The sequence below is a fragment of the Aegilops tauschii genome, chromosome 4 (genome assembly GCF_002575655.3).
Source record: "Aegilops tauschii subsp. strangulata cultivar AL8/78 chromosome 4, Aet v6.0, whole genome shotgun sequence".
Taxonomy (NCBI): domain Eukaryota; kingdom Viridiplantae; phylum Streptophyta; class Magnoliopsida; order Poales; family Poaceae; genus Aegilops; species Aegilops tauschii.
The window spans coordinates 428,976,379-428,996,156 of NC_053038.3; the positions used below are offsets into that span (position 1 = coordinate 428,976,379).

At 46.4% G+C, this 19,778-nt stretch overlaps 3 protein-coding genes across 8 annotated transcripts; 1 reads left to right on the top strand and 2 right to left on the bottom strand.

The window, feature by feature from the left end:
• Nucleotides 1-1,720: 1,720 nt before the first annotated feature.
• LOC109784626 (pentatricopeptide repeat-containing protein At3g29290) lies at nucleotides 1,721-4,746 on the bottom strand. Its single transcript, XM_020343220.4, has 2 exons — nucleotides 2,768-4,746; nucleotides 1,721-2,020 (listed from the first exon to the last, which is right to left on the bottom strand). The coding sequence occupies exons 1-2, from the start codon at nucleotides 4,343-4,345 to the stop codon at nucleotides 1,853-1,855; spliced, it is 1,746 nt and encodes a 581-aa protein (XP_020198809.1). The 5' UTR covers nucleotides 4,346-4,746; the 3' UTR covers nucleotides 1,721-1,852.
• Nucleotides 4,747-8,323: 3,577 nt separating this feature from the next.
• LOC109784628 (uncharacterized) lies at nucleotides 8,324-10,907 on the top strand. 5 transcript variants are annotated; one of them, XM_020343224.4, is made up of 6 exons: nucleotides 8,324-8,731; nucleotides 8,988-9,076; nucleotides 9,485-9,700; nucleotides 9,795-10,134; nucleotides 10,205-10,253; nucleotides 10,511-10,907. In XM_020343224.4, exons 1-6 carry the CDS (start codon nucleotides 8,706-8,708, stop codon nucleotides 10,697-10,699), a joined length of 909 nt encoding a protein of 302 aa, XP_020198813.1. In that variant the 5' UTR covers nucleotides 8,324-8,705; the 3' UTR covers nucleotides 10,700-10,907. The 5 variants fall into 5 exon arrangements, with proteins under 5 accessions (XP_020198813.1, XP_020198812.1, XP_073352966.1 ...); XM_020343223.4 differs by having other exon boundaries at nucleotides 8,334-8,731; nucleotides 10,205-10,286; XM_073496865.1 differs by having other exon boundaries at nucleotides 8,552-8,731; nucleotides 8,995-9,076; nucleotides 10,205-10,286.
• Nucleotides 10,908-11,077: 170 nt separating this feature from the next.
• LOC109784627 (uncharacterized) lies at nucleotides 11,078-16,113 on the bottom strand. 2 transcript variants are annotated; one of them, XM_020343222.4, is made up of 3 exons: nucleotides 15,785-16,113; nucleotides 14,536-14,594; nucleotides 11,078-13,986 (listed from the first exon to the last, which is right to left on the bottom strand). In XM_020343222.4, the coding sequence occupies exon 3, from the start codon at nucleotides 13,910-13,912 to the stop codon at nucleotides 11,387-11,389; it is 2,526 nt and encodes an 841-aa protein (XP_020198811.1). In that variant the 5' UTR covers nucleotides 13,913-13,986; nucleotides 14,536-14,594; nucleotides 15,785-16,113; the 3' UTR covers nucleotides 11,078-11,386. The 2 variants fall into 2 exon arrangements, with proteins under 2 accessions (XP_020198811.1, XP_020198810.1); XM_020343221.4 differs by having other exon boundaries at nucleotides 11,078-13,989; nucleotides 15,785-16,082.
• Between the last annotated feature and the right edge of the window lie 3,665 nt (nucleotides 16,114-19,778).

Here is a 19,778-nt window from a genome sequence, read left to right on the forward strand (position 1 = left end):
AAGCCCTGTGCCGGTAACTTCATCATCACCGTCGCCACGCTGTCGTGCTGACAGAACTCTCCCTCGGCCTCAACTGGATCAAGAGTACGAGGGACGTCATCGAGCTGAACGTGTGCTGAACAAGGAGGTGCCGTACGTTCGGTGCTAGGATCGGTCGGATTGTGAAGACGTGCGACTACATCAACCGCGTTGATATAACGCTTCCGCTTTCGGTCTACGAGGGTACGTAGACAACACTCTCCCCTCTCGTTGCTATGCATCACCTAGATAGATCTTGCGTGATCGTAGAATTTTTTTGAAATTACTGCGTTCCCTAACATGATCATGGCCTAGTCGTCTTGTCAAATGTGCTGGAGGACAGCAGCTTGAGACATTCGTTGAAGAAACCCTTCCGCTATGAGTGTGCGTGGGAAACTGATGACAGGTTTGGCGAGGCTCTTGGACATGCTTGGGAGGCGGAACTCTCAGCAACGACAGTCACGGAGTTGGCAAACAAGCTAGACACTGTTGCGGCGAGTTTAAAACGCTGGAGCAGGCACTCGTTCGGCTCTGTTCGGCAGGAGTTGAGGGACCTAAGACAGCAGCTGGCGAGGTACCGAGCCGATCCACTTAGGGTTGGCCCCGGCCCCGACGAGAAGCGGGTGCAGGATAGGATCATGAACTCTCTTTTCGAGAGGAAGTGATGATGAGGCAGCGAGCTCGAGTTCAATGGTTGTTAGAGGGAGACTCCAATACGAAATATTTTCAGAAGAAGGCTAGTGCGCGCAAAGCAAAAAAACACCATCAGTAGCTTGCAGCGCAATGATGGATCGACCTGTTCGGATCCAAGAGAGTTGGCAGATATGACTAGTGCTTTCTATGAAAACTTGTATACTGCATAGGGCACAATTGGCATTGAGGAGGTAATGTCCCATATACCTAGAAGAGTGGATACGGCATATGATTCTCAAGATCATGATTACATTTTGTGCGACGATTTGATCTATATTGTAATCGATTACCAAAATGAGGAAAATTGAAAGTGCATCCTAATCCCCTAGGTGGATTTTGTTAATTAATGTCACCATGCGCCTCAATGGACTGGATGGAATGGACGGGAGTGAGTTTTCTTTCACCCACCCCCAATTGGTAAGGCCCGCATGGATAGAATTGGGTCAAACGAGTCTCCTATCCATTATTAATGATGTGGCAAAGTGACGGGTCTCACATAGAAAGAAATGAGTTATGGGAGGCGACAACGAGGTGAAGACTTGACAAAAACTTAGGCTATCGTCACACACAGGCTTCAGTCCAATTTCTTCGCTCGAGTTGGTGGCACATCCATAATTTGAACCGGAGATGGATAGTGCCACAAACCTAATTTTCCCTTCTTTTTTCTGCACATCATAGTAATCTGTATAAGGTTAGAACAAAAATTACAGACACACACTTCGTACACCGATGTACATGTAAAAGAAATTCATAGTTTCCCAAAATATGAAAGCGAGCAAAAGCAACCAGTTAGGTGGACACTGGACAGTACATTTTCCGACTACAGAGCACACATTGGGTTCACTGCTTCGTTCGACTGAAATCATTGGGATAGTCAAGACAGAAGCATAGAGCACTATAACAGAATTCGACCGACCGGTAGACTGCTGATATCAAACAGCTTATTCCTCGCGTTTGTTTGACCATATTCGTCCCATTACAGTGAACATAAAATGCGCCAGCATAACCATTTCAGCTTTAACGTGTATCTTTACTCAAACAAGTTAAGAAAATGCTTGTTTAAGTGTAGTGATAGTAGGTAGGTTACATATGTGATTGCATTGCACGTTCAGATCTGTACAGCAAAAAGCTAGTGCTAGGGCTACTCTGCTGACGTGATGTGCTGCAGCATGAACGACCTTGTCTTGCCATCTGGTGTTAGCCCAATGCTCCGCATTTTTGTGTACACCCTCCTGGCTAATCTGATCTTGTCACGCAAACAAAGCCCGTGTATGACCGTGTTGTAGATCGAAGAATCTGGAGCGACCTCCTGCAATGTTCAGAACTATTCAGTATGGAAATGAATGGTGATTCTAAAGAACCAAAACTGCGGTCAAGTTTGACCAAATCAAAAACGTGAGTGGCAAATCTCGAACGGTTAGCTTAAATGGTTACATATATGATGGTTACTGCTGATATCCAGTAGGCATAGCCAAAATGTCAAGTCAAAACTTCATTAAAGGTTTAATTCAATTGTAACTTATGACCATGCAATGTATCAGTTCTTTTAGGCTAGCAAATGTGCACGCCAAACAGTTAAGTAGAAAATAAAGCCATGTGTATCGAAGTGAATTTCATTTGTGCAAAGAACAGAAGTCCACTTGGAACAACAAATTCTAGAAATATAAGCACTCACACAGTTATATGTGAGAGGACTTCCTTTCATATTGCGAACAAAGACTACGAAAATCAAAGCCTAGGCAAGAAGCTACTTAAGATTTTCATTTGATATAACCCATACTCCTGAAACTTGCTGCTCACTCTCAGTATGGAAGAACCTTACTACAGCAGACAACAGACTTATATCTCAGCTTAACAGTGTTGATTTTCTTAGTCAATTGACCCTGGGAGATTGCAACTTTTCCATAATGGTAATGTAGCTTTGAAGAACTGAGAATCGAAGCACCAAATGTTTAGACACTAGAACACTAGAGTAGTCCATAGTAATGCTATGGGAAATTCAAAATCATTACCAGCTAGTTCAACAGAAATAAAACAACAAAGAACAAAATAGTACCTCCAGTATATCCTCTACTTCGTCCCAAAGAGATCCCCAAATGCAAGCTCTTATAACAGATAAATGTGTGAATGTGTCTGGTGAGCACCTTTCATGAGTCATACGCCGGTATACTTTCAGAGCAACTTTTGGCTCACAAGCAACCTCACAAGCACGTATCACGTGATTGTAAGAGACGGCTGAAATTTGCAGTCCGCTTTTTTCCATCATCCACAACAATTGCAAAGCATGCTCCCATTGACCAAGTCTTTCACAAGACATCAAAGCTATATTGTAGAGATGACTGTTTAAGACAGATGGATGCTTGGATTTAATTCCTTGGAAAAGCTCTAGGGCGTCCCAGCATCGACCAGACCTATACAACGCTGACAGCAATGCGCTCCATGTATATTGATCAGGCTCAAGTTCTGAAGATGTTAGAAGATGGTACATCCTAAAGGCGAGCTCGTCTTCACCAGCCTTTCCAAGTGAGTTGATAACCGAGTTAAACACAATGATATTGGGCTTCATGCCAGCACTCAACATTCTCCTAAATGTGGCCAGCGCAAACTCCCACCTCCCTTCTTTGGTGCACGAGGCAATGATGGCCTTCATTATGTCTTCACTTGGATCAAGCCCGTCGCGGAGCATTTCCTCATAAGCAGCAATAACTAACTCAGACTGTCCACATTGCACAAATGTGCTAACCAACAAATCATAAGTCATCAAAGTCCCACTTAAAGAGTTCTCTGCTAGCCTTCCCCACAGTTTCTCCACTTGCCTCCAGTCTTTCGCTCTTCCGCATGCAGATATCATAGTGTTGTACACAATCACATCAAGGGTTTCCCTCGATTCAGCGCACTCTTCAATCTCACTGAACATTTGCAAGGCAGACATATAGCCCTCGGTCCTCGCAACAGCCTTGAGTATCAAGGTGTATGTATGGCCAGTTGCCAATCCTTTCCCCTTCATGAACTCATACATCTTCATGGCGTCCATGGAGGAACCTCTGCGGACAAAACTGGCCAAAAGGGAGTTACAGGCGTGCGAGTTGGGCTGAAGGCCAGACGCCAGCATTGAATCAAACAGCTCTATGGCACTCCTGACCTTGTTGAACTGGCTCAGCTTCATCAACCTTCTGGACAGCAATTCCTCATCCCTCTCTTCCAGGAAGTGCAGCCTTGATCCCTCACGCTCGAATTTATCCGCCGGCTCTGAAGCTGACGCTGATGGCACGCTTCTCGCGCCCACAGGGTCCTTCTCCACGGCAGCCGGCCTCGCCGGACGGCGCCGGAGCCCGTGCCTCTGGTGGTAATCGAAACCAGCAGCACCAGGTCGCTCATCTTCCACGCCCCGAACCCCCAAGTCGGACTCCTCCTTGCCGGTGACATCAGATTCGAGGACGCACGGAGCCGCTCTGCAAACACGCGCCCCTCTCGCCGTCACCGCGCCGCCGCTTACCGGACGGGCGTCACCTCTGCTCCGGCCGCCGGTCGCTGGACGGACTCTCGTGCCCTGGCCGCCCTTCGCGCTACGCCGGGGCAGCTCCTGGCTGAAGGAACCGCGGCTTGTGCTGCAGCCGCTCCAAACCGCAGCCATACCCGCGCCAAATGCAAATGGGATGCGGGGATTTCAATCACCAAACTCGAGCAGTGGACGGAGCACCTTTGAGGCAGAACCGGCAGCCGCGCCCACCGCACTGGCGAACTTCCGGCGGGAAGGGCTCGCAGCGCCGCCGCGCCGAGAATGAACCCGCGCTAGGGCTCGCCCACGCGAGGAGAAAGGAAGAGAAAAGGTTGATGTCGATGCGCGTAGCTAGGGTGATGGGTGGAGATGAGGCTGCGGGAATGGAGGGGAATCAATCGAAGCCGAGGCCTCGCCGTCCCCAACAGAGAAGCTCGCGCGCGAGTCGCCTCCGGTGAGGGGGCGGAGAAGGGGGAGCGTGCCTTATCCCTTTTTCCGTTTCTCTATCTCTCTTTACAGTGGGCCCCACCGAACATCTATCTTCCGTTTACCTCAGGTTTCTTTTGATTCCATTTCAAATATAGGAGTTGAATCTGAAGTTTCTCCAAGAAGGCTTTAAACTATCTACTATTCTTCCAAAACAAATACACTGAGATATTTGTTTATCTTCCATAGTAAATGCAACTGTAATTATCTTAAATTCGAGTTGAAGCTTCCCTGAATGACTAGTTTGCGAGCAGGAGTTATTAGTTTGCGAGCCGGAGTCGCCAGTCAAGGTACAGGCAATGGCACGGAAGCCGAGGGAGGCAATTACTGATGTTATTTGTGAGCCGGAGCCGCCGCTCAAGGTAGATGTCATCTTCGGAGTGGTTAGACTCAATGAAGTGATGAGTTGTCGGCCACCGAAATCGGGATGACCATGGACGGATATAGGACCAGCGATGGCTACAACTGAGTTAGGATATGAGTTAGGAAAAGGATGACGAGGGGTTGCAGTGTTGTTCGCCGCGAGCGAGGAAGACTATTGATGGGATGAGGTCGAGTGGGAGCTATCGAAAGGTATGTCAAAACCAAGTGTGGGTTGAGAAAATATAAAGCTCCTCTTCGCATCGCGGCAACGTCCCGCCTTATCTGGTAGTTGTGGTTATGAAAACGTTGAAATGGTGTCGTCTTCAGTGATGACATCCCATCACTCTGAAACCTTTGTGCATCTTCGTTTATTCCTATATATTTAAAAGCCTCTCAATATCTCCATATAAATTGTAAGATTCCAAACTTTGAAACTTGTACAACTATGACACAATCCATAAATGCCCCTCGTCTAGTAAACTTTTAATGCATAGCAATTTGTACCATACTTGGCGAAAGGAAAACTATACAGCTTGTCCAAGCACTGAAGCACGCCACCTATCTGAACTTCTCCAACAAACAACTTCGAAGTCCTTGGATAGTATATAGTATCCAAACCTTTCCCTCGATAGCTAGGGAAACTCTCACCTCCAAGCTTCATCGATAAGTATGTGGATTCGCCTCCCCTTTGCTTGACGCTTTGATGGCCCATCGCGGGGAGGGGAATCCCGATGCCTCCGCTTCTCTAGTAGTTAGGGTTAGGGTTTTTTAGCGCTTCTTCTTTGAGTTTGTCTTCCAAACTCCGGTCCTCCTCGAGTTCGTCTCCTGAATGTAGTCCACTAAGCTCCGATGCAGATTCCTATTGTTAGAGATATGATGGGCAAAACAACACGAGAAGAACGAAAACAAGCAGGAGACACAAGATTTAACGTGGAAAACCCCTCCAACACGAAGGGGGAAAAACCACGGGGGGCAGCCAGCAAAACTTCACTATATCGGGGAAGGTTACAAACGTCGGGGGATTTATAACTGATCAACTCATCCCGTGCGGCGGCTTACAAAGGATATATTTAACACAGGTGACCTAAGTCAGTATTGATACGTAGGCCCAAGCCTACCGGCGACGGGCCTCGGTCCGCTCGCTGGTCAGAAGTTATCATTTATCTTTATACTTGAATTTGGATCATAACATAATACCTATTGTCTCCTTGAGGTGATGAGGTTAGTGTTTCTCGTCACACGTGCGTGATGGCGAGATTTGATGTCAAATGCTTCAGATCTATTTAAGGGTTCAACGGTGATGATTACGGCTCTAGGGCGTCGACCCTTTACTTTGGCTTAAGGTGGTTTGAAGAAGTTATATAGTGCATGAAGTCTAGCGTCACGCCAAGTCACTCCTGCTGATTTCAAACTACCCTTGACATCTTGGCCGAGAATACGTAGGCTAGTGTGATATTGCGAAAACTTATTGTCTACTATAACGAGTTTTGTCGGCTTCAGCGAGGAAGGGACAATGACGGCGGCGCGCCTTCTGCTCGCTTCAGTGATTGTAGTCGTCGCTAGTGGTCCATGGACCTGGTTGTCATTTTTATTACCTCTAATGTTTTTTGTACTGTCATGATTGAGGATGAATAGATTGGAAATTTCATACAAAAAGTTATATATTGCTAAAATTTTGATGTAGTCTGAAACGTCAAAATTTGACATTGGTTCTAAGTTTGCAAATATAGATGGGACCCACCACAAAATTAGAAGTTGCTAAATTCTCTATTCTTTCTACTGATGGGCACTAGGTTGTCACCTTTCCATTTCCACCCGAGGTGAGAGGTGGTAGCATGCATGGCATCAATATCTTTGGATTTGGCCTCAGCGTACAGAGCTGCTCCGCTCCTGCATCCCTAATCCAAGGACTTTGAACTTGCTTCTCCTATAAGTTTAGATAGGTAATCTGCTCGGACGAGTTGCAAAGAGCTCGTTTCCCGACTATAGTATGAACTGTCGCGCATTCGAACTCTGTTATGGGGGGGGGGGGGGGTGTTTCATGATATGTTACTACGGTGTACAAAGTTTAGAACTTGTTGATGACAATTGGCTGTGTGTATCATGAGCTAATTTCATCTCCTACTTGCAAAGTAAAAATATCACAATGACTTACAAGGGTACATTAAATGTCGTGGACTCGATTCCTCCATGGAATCTCGCAATCGCGATCTTTTGAGATCGAAGCTTGCCATCAATGTGGACGTACGATATCACCACCTATTGGAACCACGGGACAAATCTTTTGTGTCACTATTGCGTTTAAGAATCTCCTAAACTCTACTCCTTACATTCTTGCACTTGCATATTTTTTTTAACATTCCGTTGTCTATATTCTAGAAATGTATGGTGTAAGGTGTGCTTGTACTACCCTAGCCTTTGCGAAAATCTACCTAAATGTCAAACATGTTAAAATTGGTCACTGGCTCGTGCTAGTTGTCTATTCACCGCCCCCCCTCCCCCCCCCCTCCCCCCTCTAGACACTCCTTTGGATCCTAGAGAGGTGGTATCGTTGGCCTCAGCACACAGAGCAGAGCTGCTCCGCTCCTGCATCCCTAATCCAAAGATATTGGATGATATTTCACTACGGTTATACAAAGTTTAGAAATTGTTGATGACAATTGGCAGTGTGTATCATGAGCTAATTTCATCTCCTACTTGCAAAGTAAATAAAAATATCACAAGGACTTACAAGTTACAAGGGTACACTAAATGTCGTGGCTTGTCGCTTTTCTTTTGGTCTATTGGTCGTATGCGTGCATCGTCTGGTGCAAAGGTGACGAGAGTTTGCTCTGCATTTTGTAACCTGGTAGCTCTTTTGCTAGAAGCCTAGAACAAAATCTTGGAAGTTGGAAATTGGAGCCCCTTCTTGGGACAGAACGTAGCACATCATCAACTTTTCCCTTTCTAGCTAATAGGATCCTACCTGCCGCACCAAGAAAGCGCAAAGTGGCAAATCTGGCATCAAGCAACCATTGTACTCCTCCGTTCCTAAATATTTGTCTTTCTAGACATTACAAATGGACTACCACATACGGATGTATGTAGACATATTTTAGAGTGTAGATTCACTCGTTTTGCTCCGTATGTAGTCACTTGTTGAAATATGTAGAAAGACAAATATTTAGGAACGGAGGGAGTAGATCGGATCCAGCACTCGCGATATGAAACGGTAAAAAAGAAAAATTAGATTCCATTATCCAAAGAAAGTGGCCAATTAGCTATGTGCAGAGCACGAGTATCCGGCATAATTAGGCAGGGGTAATGCACGAGAAGATGCTAATTTGCATTAAGGAAAGCTGTCATTCCTAGGCTAGCTGTCATATTTGACTTGAGCCGAAGGCAGAAGGTGGGATTCTTCCTGGAGGGCAGCGCAAACCCAAAAGGGGATGGATTCTTGAAGGCTTCCACGAAGGTAAAGCAATCCCATCTCGAAGGCTCCAATACATATGCTCTTTGCCTGCCTCCAAGACAACAGTTTCCTTGCCCTCTTCCAACCATCTCCCCCCTCTCATCCTCACCACCTCCAAATACAAGCAAGCCATAGTTAAATGCAAGGCTTGGTGCCCCTTGGAGCTGCTTCTTCTCTACAAATACATTGCGCGCCATGGACAGCGATTCGAAGGCGCTGAGGTAAAGAACCGCGTGCGGGCAGCATCTGAAAGCTTTGGATCTTTTCCCTTCTCTGTTTGGCTGATTAACTGTGAGCTTCTTCTCCATGCCAACCTCTTTTATAAACGACAGCTTTTGTGTTTTTCTACTCTCAAAAAATATTTTACGTTCTTATTGTCTTCGTCGTTCGAGGGCTTCAAACTTTTCCAAGCACAACATATTAGTTGATCCTTCCCTTTTATTCTACTTTACTTGTTCTTAGATCATCCTTTTGTAGGGTTCAGTTTTCTGGCGTAGAGAAGAGAGACAAAGGTAGCCGGGAAGCTTCTACAATACTGCCACAAGAAAACTCGGCTCCTGGAAGAGGTATGTGATCAGATTTGCTCTTTCAGGCTGAGCATAATAAACATAATTCAAAATAAACTCGGCTCCTGAAAGTTTCAGCTTAATAAACATAATTCGAAAAAAACATTATTGTTATCTTATTTTTGTTCAGTAAGAAGTACATTCCACTTATATTCCTATCCTATAACACTATGATCAATCAGTTAATCCACACTGTAAAACATAAATTATGGAACCATCAGATATTCAGATGCTATGAGCAAGGAAACTACTCTTCAAACAGATTCGTGCCAGAAACCAGCTATAGATTTTTCCTAATTGACTTCGCGCCGAACTGAATTTTCGTTAGAAGAAACAAATCCATCATGATGAACCAAACAAACAAAAAAAAAAGGAACAAAGAACCTGACTGGCATTGCCACCTTCCAGCACAAATGGATAGCGGCGACGAATACAACGCTATATTCGCAGCCACAATTGCCGCGGCAGCATATGCAATCGCAGCAGAAGAAGAGAAGCAGAAGGCCAGCCCTGTTCAGCCGCCAACCAAGAGAGGTGAAAGCATGAGAAAGCCTACAGGAGGCAGCAAGATCTCAAGATGGTTCAGTGCCAAAGAGCGTGCAGAAGATGCTGACGAGGGACCAGGTATTCTTATCTACTGCCCACTTAACACAATCCCTTGTCACTTCTACTGTACTAAAACCTCTTATAACAATGTCGCATCGCATTATCGTTTCAGCCAACATATCGGTAAGGAGGCCGCTGAAACCAGAGCAGAGGAAGCCCGGAGGCACGGGTTCAGACCAAAAGGTGCCATTGCCACTTCCACCAAAGATGCATGATTCTTCTGTGGGAGCAAAAAAGGCTCCAGGATCCTCCAGAAAATCACCAGAGAAGAAAGGAAGCAAGAGGTTTGAGCAGGAGCAGGCAGTTCAGAGGGTACCAACCGCTGTCAGGCCAGCAACATCGTATCAGTCTAGGCGGAACGACGATGGCACAGCTGGAGTAACCACTATTGCCGGCACACAAACCAAGGCTGATGCATGGGAGAAGGAAAGGCTTGCTAGAGTCAGGGAGGAGTGAGTATAAATATTTCAGTTTTTGCTGATTATTTGATGCGGCTACAGCTAACATAACCGCCAAATTTAGGTACGAAAAGATGATGGAAACCATAGCTGAGTGGGAGACTGAGAAGAAGGTGAAGGCCAAGCGCCAAAAAGAACAGAAAGAGGTTTTTGTTGATTCGAAAGCATAATTTGATAGAGCAGAGCAGCATGTTTCTCTTTTTTTAGAAGAATAGGGCACTGTGTTTTTCATTGTTATTATTAATTATTTTATTTGCGGGGGAGAGGGGGTATAATCCTTATGTGCAAAACCAAATCATTACCATGATTCATGATACAATTATTTACAAAATGATGGGGCTGAAGGAACTGAGAACTTGCTAAATTGCAGGTTGCGTTGGACAGAAAGAGAGCGAAACAACTGGCGGAATACAATCAGGAAATGACAAGGATCAACAAAATTGCTGGAGGAGCAAGGTCAATGGCAGGGGAAAGGAAATACGAGGATGAGAAAAAGATCAGAGAGAAGGCCAAGAAGATACGATCAACAGGAAAGTCTCCCCGTGGATGCTGCTTTTGAGACATTGCCATTCTACAAAATTTGAAACAAAATGAATGGTGCGACTTGAATGCGATATGAGTCTCACAACAGTTATGTATTGTATTATAAAACGTATTTGGTTTGATGAGTGATAAGAGTGTAGAGTTGCATCCAACATGCAATTGCATTGTATCAGGATCAACATAAAAAAGTTTGAAGGGTGTGGATGATGAAAAGTACCAAGGAATTACCTGTGCATACATCTTCAAGATGAAGCAGGGATTGTAAGAAAATAGGCATTGCAACAGAACACGTTCAGGAGCTCCCCTGCATCAGCTCAAGGCCAATAACATACAAATACACCCACCAGGATAGCAAATTCAAACCCAAGATTAAGAGTAGCATACTTGTAACAAATTTCAAACCAACACTCTTGTATTATAGAACTTCACAAATCCAAGCCAACAAAAGCACACTTGGTTTTGTTTTCTTGGTGTCTCAATCGATTTACATTGAAATATAACTGAAAGCACTATCTGCATGAAGCCCCTTGGCCATGCACTGTAATAATCCAAACCTTTGGGCAAATGTTACTTCTCGCTAAAAGAGATGCAACACACAAGCTATACAAAAATACTCTTCACTCAATCCAGTTTCGGAGGAAAAAGAAAGAAGATTCCAGAACATTAATGAGAAAATTTGGCAATTCCGTAAGATGTGCATAATCTACAATGGCTCATCCCGTGCCTTTTCATCTTCATCTTGAGCTAAGTATGGTGAGTTACCTGCCTGTGGTGTAGTGGGATTGCCGTCCTGGAGAAGTATCACCGTTTCAAAAGCACCAACCAAAGCTTTTACCTTGCTTTTCCTAGACTCCACAAGCTTGCTTGCAGTTTCTTCTATTACATTGTTGAATAGCCCCTGCGCATCCTTCTTGTCTTGTGTATCTTGATGCCTCAGTTTCACTGAAGGAGATTCCAAGTCAGGCTCAGTAGGAACACCATTATTTCTAGGATTCCTCTTATAAATCCTTCTCACTAGCTGACCTTCACCATTTGCAACTTCATTGGCAGCTCTTCTTCTAAATATGAGTCTTCTCGGGCCATTACTGTCTGGTGTGAGTTCTACAATTTTACCCCTTTTAAACTTCAATTTGTAAGGTGTGGTACTAGCATCATCTGGGTGAAGTGATGAGATCCTTTGCAGCCTTTGGCCTTTAGCCTTTGAAGAATCATTATTTGGGTTGATTGCTTCTCCTTCATCTTCTGCATCAAAGTCATCTAATTCAATTAACTCATAATCATATTCTTCATAATTCTCATCATCTGATAATTCTTCCTCTAACTGTTGAGCAACAATCATTGATTTCAGTTCATCCTGTTCAGAGGTGTCATTGTTATGGACACTTGCTAACTCATCGGTTTGTAGATTAGAATCAATTAGCACAGACTCTGATTGCTCCAGAAGTTCACCACCGAATGAAGTTTCTAAAATTGATTGGCAATGAGATGTACTATTAATATTCCCAACATCGTCAATTTCAGCAGCCTCCACATTTTCAGCTACATTTCCTATAGTGCAATCGAGGCAATACTCGGGATCCTCAGCATGTTTATCATCAAGCAGTTCTGGAGGTCCTTGAAGGTCTTCATGAGCTCCCATGTCCTCCTTAGTTTCAGTGATTACAGACTCCACACTAGCACTGACTTTCACTCCATCAGCTTCCATTCCCGAGCTACTTTCAGTTAATGCAGAATCATATACATCTGCACTTTGCACAGCTGTTAATTGTTTAGGTAGCTGGCAGAGAGCTGGATCATCTGTTCGGATGTCTTCATCCGTTGAAGCTCGACCATTAGTGGAATTCTTCTCTGGTTGCATATGCTCTAGATCAGGTTTACTGAGCATAGTCTTGAGTTTCTGATTATCAAATGATAGCTGCAATTCAGCAGCAACGGGGAGTTCAGAGACCAATGGTTCACTCACTTCATTACTTTCCACCACACCATCCTCTAAACTGAATCTACTTGTTTCTTTTGGTGCTGGTTGAGATTCTTCTACATATTCTGTGGCATGTGAAGATAGTTCTGTTAGCGCTGACTCCACCAGATGGCCTATAATAGATGAACCTTGCACATCCTCTTCGTCTGTTTCAACAGGAGTCAAGTCAGATTGGACAGACGATGATGTTATGGACATGTCCAAGTCATCATCTGAACTTATTCTGCTTTCTTCTTCTGGTGCTGTTTGAGAAATGTCTCCATATTCTGTGGCATCTGGAAACAGCTCCACTACTGTTGACTCCACATTATAGCTTGTAACACATGAATTTTGCACATCGTCTTCTTGTAATTCAACAGATGCAATAAACTCGTCTTCAGTGGAGAATGGTGTTCTGGGCACATCTGAGCGTTCCTTGCCATTGATACTTGCATTGCTGGACCTCATAGAACTTCTTCCAGTCTTACCAGTATTGCTTGTGCGCTTGCCAGTAATAATTGCTGGTGAAGAAGGATGCTTTCCTTTCAGAGTACTTCTATCTTTTGAAGATACAAGATTATTAGAAGCCTGAGATGACACAGGAACTTTCTTAATCAAGTTGAGTTTAGTAGGAAGTGAAGCTGGTTTCTTAACTAACGGTTGCTTGACAGTAGTGGCCTTCTCCACAGTTCTAGCTTTTTCCTGCAGTGTCTTCTCTGGCAACTTCGAACCCTTTACAGGCATTGCTGCTTTTTTATCAATATTGGGTACTCCGCTGGAATGCCTTGGATTAGCCAAAGTCCTCTGGGCAACCATTGGATGTTTCTTTCTGCCATCAGAGTTCACATTTTTATGATCAGCTGATAAAGCAATACGTGGGACCAAGTGTTCCGATGATGCAGCGCCTCTCAAATCTGCTGATTTTATCTTGTGAACAACACGATCAGCTTCACCCAGTGATATACTCGACTTGACTAGTGAAATATTTCTTCTGTTCCTGACATCCTTGGGTGTATCTAAGATAACTGATCCATGCAGTGTCAAATTATTTGGATGAGTTGGAAGTTTCTTTCTTCTCCCTCCTAAAAGCAGAAGCTTTTCTTCAGAAGGATTCCTGTGTCCATGCTTGCATAAATCATGGCATGAGCCTGTAGAAGGTCTTAGGTAGCGTGATACCGTCTTCTCATTCTTTTTTGAAGAATCTGAAGCTGAAGCTGAGCTTGTAGGAGTGGTGGTACCAAATGAATTTCTTCTTTCCAAAACTTTGGACATCTAGGCCTCCCAGTAGCTGAGATAGTGCTTGTCTCAGCTGAGTGTTATTCCTTTTGAATTGGAGAATATCTAGACTGCTGCAATAAAGAGCATGTGTTATTAATCAGAACTTGCATAACCACATCCAAAGAGTCAACAAAAAATAGAAAAAAAGGTAATTCTAAAAAAATAGTTAGCATCACAGAACTGTACCAGTTCCAATCACTTAAATAACCACACAAATTTGAGATACCTGACCTGAATCTTATCTGTGAACACTGCACACTCTAGAGTAAGGTAGTATGCGTCATCTTAAATTACAGTTATGGTCATCTGAATAGCATGTGTGCGAGTTGATCCCAACCGCTTACTGGCATTGAACTTTTTTGCATGCAAAAAACATGTTGCACCTCATCCTAGTTATTAACTTTCAAAAGAGTTTATAGCGTGACAATTGATATGCTGCTGTTGTTGTTGGGGGCACACAGTATCATAACAAGGCAAATGTTCTTCCTACAAGATTGAAGTGTTTGAAGCCAAACTGAAAGATTAAAGAAAAAAAGTCTTAAGCACAACCTAGATAAAATGCCGTCACATGAGTAGCATACCCCAAAAGAAGATATCAAGAAGTTCGATGTTCATACCTCTGAAAACAATTATTGAAGAGTGTATCCAAATCCAATTCCTGAGAAAAATAATAGGCCTGAAAGTGCAAGGGGATAAGGTCATTTTGGCATCAATAATGTCAATATCCACTATTCACATATTAATTGAGGATAAAGAACAATAAAGCGCCCATCCTCACAACTAGCTTCCACTATCATTTATTTCTTCACCAACTGTTATTGTACCAACTGCACTGCTGAATTTTTTTCTTTATATTTATAAAACGAAGAAAAAAGGACGATCATAAAGATATTGACAAGCTCTTCACGACTGAAATGATGGAAATGGAACAGACAAGTGGATGACAGAACACCTATTTCTTTGATATAACAGAAGGGCAATCAAGACTTCACAAGTTCAACTGTCCATGTATAACAGAAGGGCAATCAAGACACCAAAGATACTAATGACAGTACAGTATACAAGAGCAGAAGTGACAAACAAATAAAAGTCCAGCGCAATGGTTATATAAATCTTGCTGTGTCTTATTCTTAAGCTACCCTCCAAGACCCTTCCCTATGTTTCCAAGGAAATAAAAATCCCAAGGATCCCACTTCCCATCAAACGTTCAGCACCAATTACTGATCATTAACAGCAACAGGACCAGCTTTTTTCTAGCCAAGCTGTCATAGATCCAACAGTTCCACCCCACAGTTTTCCAGCTAGGAACTGCGAGGACAAAAAAGCACAAGCTGCCAACCAAAACCCCTACGGAGACAGGAGAAAACCTACGCTGGTCAAGCTCAAAGGTGGCTGACAGTCTGACACCTTTTCGATGGAATCCTCTAATCTTGCAGTTGACAGTAAGATTAGCAAGTTAATAATCAGACCATTGGAGCAAAACAGTTCCTCGCTACCAAGTAATTTGGGAACAAATGCAACTTAATTGGGAATTTAGGAAGAATTAATAGAAGAAGATGATCTAAATTTTTTTCTAGACGAAAGCATAGCTTTTGCAGGTTCCCATTGTAATCGGGGGGAAGGGGGTGAGCTGAAACGGGAACAAACAGATCGACAGACCGGTCAATGCAAATACTGCACGTTCATATTTTCTCCAATGCGAAATCCCCTCTTCCTCACGACGCGTTTGGCTCGACCTAACCAGCCCCCGACGAACCTACCTCACACACATGGCCGAATCCAGATAAGCGGTCGCTGAAGGGGAATCACGCGAATCAAACCCACACCCAACGAAGCAGGAAATACTGGCGCGAAGATCATCGATACCTTTGGAGAGACAGAGGCCCGGATCGGAGCCTCCTCCCGGTCGGCCTCCCTTCCCCGCGGCGAGTCACCTGAGCGGAGGCGGCAGTGGGAGAGGAAGGAGGAGGAGGTGGTGGCGGTGGTGGCGACGCAGGCAGCTGGGCTGGGCAGGCAAAGGCAGGCAGGCGGGCTCCCCCTTCTCCCCTTCTCGAGGAAGGAAGTCGTGCGCGCAACAACCGTCTGTTTCACTATTGCGCGTAGCGTATCGTCTTCGCGGCGTTTTCCGTAACGCCCTGTGCTGTTTTGCTGCCTGCCTGCCTGGCTTCCCCGCGGCAGACCGCAGATCTGGTGCACACCCGGTTACAAGCAGTGTGGGAGAAGGCTTTTAGCAAAAAAAAAAACAGCTGGGGAAGGGGACGCAAGCCAACGTCATTTGACGGCAGTTTTAGTTGTCGACAAAAATCAAACAACTGTAGTTTTACAAAGAAGCTATCATGTCGCTACGAAAAAATCCACCCTCTCAAAACTAAAATGCCACCTAAAACGTCGTGCCACCCTCACCGGCGAACGTTCGCTGGTTATGAGCGCCCTTTAGCAAAGTTTTTTTTCTCTTAAAACACACTGCAGGCGAGCTCATACACACACACACACAATAAACACATACGCACCATACCCTATGAGCACCTTTGAGAGACTGAGTCAGCATCTTGAGTCTACGGGAACGTCTCCTCCCGCTGAACAAATATCACCGGAAAGCCTCAAATAAATCTAAAAAAATGCGAGCAGCAGTGAGTCGAGTGCTTGAATCCTAGTGAGTTGGTTCCACCACAAAGAATCTAACCATTTGAGCTAGGCTCAGTTTGCGGTTTTTAGCAAAGATCTAAACATCGGGGCAGACAATCGGATACCGCCCGGAACCAAAAACATCACCCAACCAGCCCCCTCAAAGTCCGTCCATATGCTCGCGCTGTCTGGCACCTCTCAAACCCAACTCATATATGGCACGGATATCGGGACGCTTGTATGTGCTCGTACGCATTCGCAACTGACGGGCGAGACCCACGCAACAACTTGTTGGTCCGCCGGGAAGGTTATCGGTGTGAAGACCACATTCATGTCGCCACTCTGGCGTGCCGCCTGAGGGGGCAAGAACTCGGTTATTTAAGCTAGACAATGAGGGCAAACCCTAGCCGTCCTCCCATTTCCTATTGTCTGCGCCGCCACCGCTTCCTTGTCCTCGTTCCCTTCCGATCTGACCTCGCCGGACACCCTGGTCCGTCAAAAGGTGACATATTACAATCTGCTGAAGTAGGAGCGCCAAGCAGATATAGCAGTTGAGATGCGCGCCACCAGTGCATGCATTGTGGAGGAGGAGGAGGTGGCGACGGAGGAGAAGGTTGTCATGTAGGAGGAGGTGGCGGCGGAGGAGAAGACCGTCATATAGGAGGTGGCGGACATGGAGGAGGTGGAGGTGGAGTTCCACCTCACCCAAGCCGTGGAGGCGCATTTGAAGGTCGAGCATGTGGGCGGTACCACCTTTGCGAACCTCGCCGCCGATCTCTTCCTTGTGGCCGAAAACCAGGCCATCCTAGAGTTGTTCCAGTCCGAGTAGGAGGTGGCGGCGAACCGCCGCCTTATCCATATCCACGACATGAGTAGAAAGATAACAATGGTTTGCATTGGGGACGTGGGTCCTAGTTTTTTGGAAACAACAATGGATCCTCTTGTCGCCATGCTCGGGCCGATGCTCGGCCCATGTGCGAAGATTTTTTTGGGCTTCTGCCTCATAAGGCAGACTCGTCCATGGTAGGTTTGAAGAACGGATATTGTGTCTTACTTGAGGGACAAGGATTTGTGGCACGCATGTCTTAAGACACCGAGTCCCTTGCGCGTGCTTTTATTTTTAACTTCCTATTCTTACATTGTTATATCTTTTAAATAAAAAATCCAAATTAAGTTATTTTTCATATTCATGTTTCCCGTGATGAGGGCTTTCAAACAAGATCCATTTTGGATACGTTTTGACGAATTTTGAAAATAAATGTTACGTGTCAACTCTTGAAACATAGTATGAGCGAGCTATAAAATCATGATTGTTGTGCCTACGACCGACAAAAAAAAGTCCTAAAATTTTATCTAACAAAATTGGTAAGAATGAGCGAGAAAATCGCAAGTTTCAACGATTGAAACTTAAAATTTACTGTGTCGTCGTGCGTGATCCCATTACTTCGCGAATCACGGGGCAATCGAACGGCCGGGCAGGGCTTGTGAGTCAGGTGTGTGCTCCGGCACCTGCATGTCCTGCAAAAATCCAAGAGTTTCTGTATGCTAGAGGTGATGGCTTTATTGGTTTGTTGCTCTTAATGTTCCTCGCCAGGAAGTACTTACTTTTGGCATTACCCACTTGGACTCTGAAAGAGTTTGCGTAATCTGGCCGACTGTTAGACATCCAATTTTAGGATTTATTTTAGTCTTACCATTTCATTTTCGTGTAAGGTGTGAATATATTGTGTTAGAAGGGAGAGAGAGGTTTGGTGGAATATGATGGATGTATTATTGAGCCTCGAGGGCGAGTATATATTGAGTACAAGACTTGGAGGGCAAGACGCCTCTCCTAGAGATAAGGTAGGAATCCTAAACTACCAAATTCATGTAACCCAAATATATCTCTAACATCCCCCTGCAGTCGTAGCGGTAGCGTTGCGAACAACATGAGCGTCGCGGACGGTCAGACTGGAGAGAATAGCAGCCGACGGGCTGACATCCCCCCGCAGTCGTAGCGGGAGCGTCATGGACGGTGTCGCGTCGCGGACGCGTTGACTGTAGAGGAAGCCGACGAGTTGCTCAAGCGGATGATAGCCCTTTGTGCCGATGTCGAAGTAGCCGAGAGCGCAGGGTGGTGTAGCCGTGGTCGAGGTAGCCGTGCGAAGAACGCCGTGGTTGATGTCGAGTCGGGGTAGCCGGTGTCGAGGGAGTCGCCGTGGAGCCGCAGGCGCAAGGAGGCGCCGAGTTAGTCATGGGCGCAGTGGTGTCGAAGAAGTGATGCGCCAGGAAGAAGAATGGTGTTGACGACGCGTCGCGCCGGGTTTGCCAACCCCGGGAACACATCGTAGACGAAGGCACGCGTCGGTGTTGCCAGCACCGGGCATGCGTAGACGGTCGAAGACGAAGTTGACGAAGCGTCGCACCAGGCTTGCCAGGCCCGGGGACACGTCGTGGACGAAGGCACGCGGCGGTGTTGCCAGCACCGGGCATGCGTAGACTGGGACCTGCACGAGTTGTACGCCATGTCGAAGAGGTCGGAGAGGCCAGCAGAGAAGGACTCGACGACGGTTGCGGCGCCAATCGGCGCGGGGCCAATGTCGCCCGCGGTTGTCGGAGTAGATGAAGCGGTCGGGGTAGATGACGGCGACGCTGGCGACGAGCTGGTGCTGGACGAAGACGAAGTGGGGTGGACGGGCGGCGGCGACAGCTACGGAGGTAGCGGCGGCGGCGGCCAAAGAAGAGCGGCGGCGGCGGCCTGACGGCGGCGGCGGCGGCTAGGTTAGGAGTGCGGCGGCGGTGCTCGAAGTAGGCGAAGAACCCTGACAGCGTGACGAAGACCGGCGCGGACGATGGCGTTCCCGCGCCAAGGGAGACGGCGCGGCGCATACCACGGGAGGTCGACGCGCTGTGACGGCGGAGTGGACCGCGGGCCGCGGCGCTACGACCCGAAGGGGCAACGCAGCGGCGGCAGGCGGGTCGGGGCGACGGCGGGAAGACCTCGGGGCGGCGGCGGGGACCGCGAGCCGCGACGCTGCGGCCCGAAGGGGCGACACAACGGCGATTCGCGAGTCGGTGCAACCGCGGGGACGGCCTTGGGCGGCGGCAGAGACCGCGTATCGCGGCACTACGGCCCGTAGGGGTGACGCAGCGGCGACGCACGAGTCGATGCTGCCGCGAGGAGAACCACGGGGCGGCGGCGCTGCGGGCCGACGGGGCGACGCAGCGGCAGCCCGATGCTCGATCGGTGAAGAGG

Excerpts from the sequence above, each read along its gene's own strand:
- LOC109784626 (XM_020343220.4), bottom strand. The coding sequence starts at position 4,345 with ATGGCTGCGGTTTGGAGCGGCTGCAGCACAAGCCGCGGTTCCTTCAGC. Across the intron at positions 2,021-2,767 it reads AAGTAGAGGATATACTGGAG|GAGGTCGCTCCAGATTCTTC; the intron begins GTACTATTTTGT and ends TGAACATTGCAG.
- LOC109784628 (XM_020343223.4), top strand. The coding sequence starts at position 8,706 with ATGGACAGCGATTCGAAGGCGCTGAG. Across the intron at positions 9,701-9,794 it reads AGATGCTGACGAGGGACCAG|CCAACATATCGGTAAGGAGG; the intron begins GTATTCTTATCT and ends TTATCGTTTCAG. Across the intron at positions 10,287-10,510 it reads GCCAAAAAGAACAGAAAGAG|GTTGCGTTGGACAGAAAGAG; the intron begins GTTTTTGTTGAT and ends GCTAAATTGCAG.
- LOC109784627 (XM_020343222.4), bottom strand. The coding sequence starts at position 13,912 with ATGTCCAAAGTTTTGGAAAGAAGAAATTCATTTGGTACCACCACTCCT.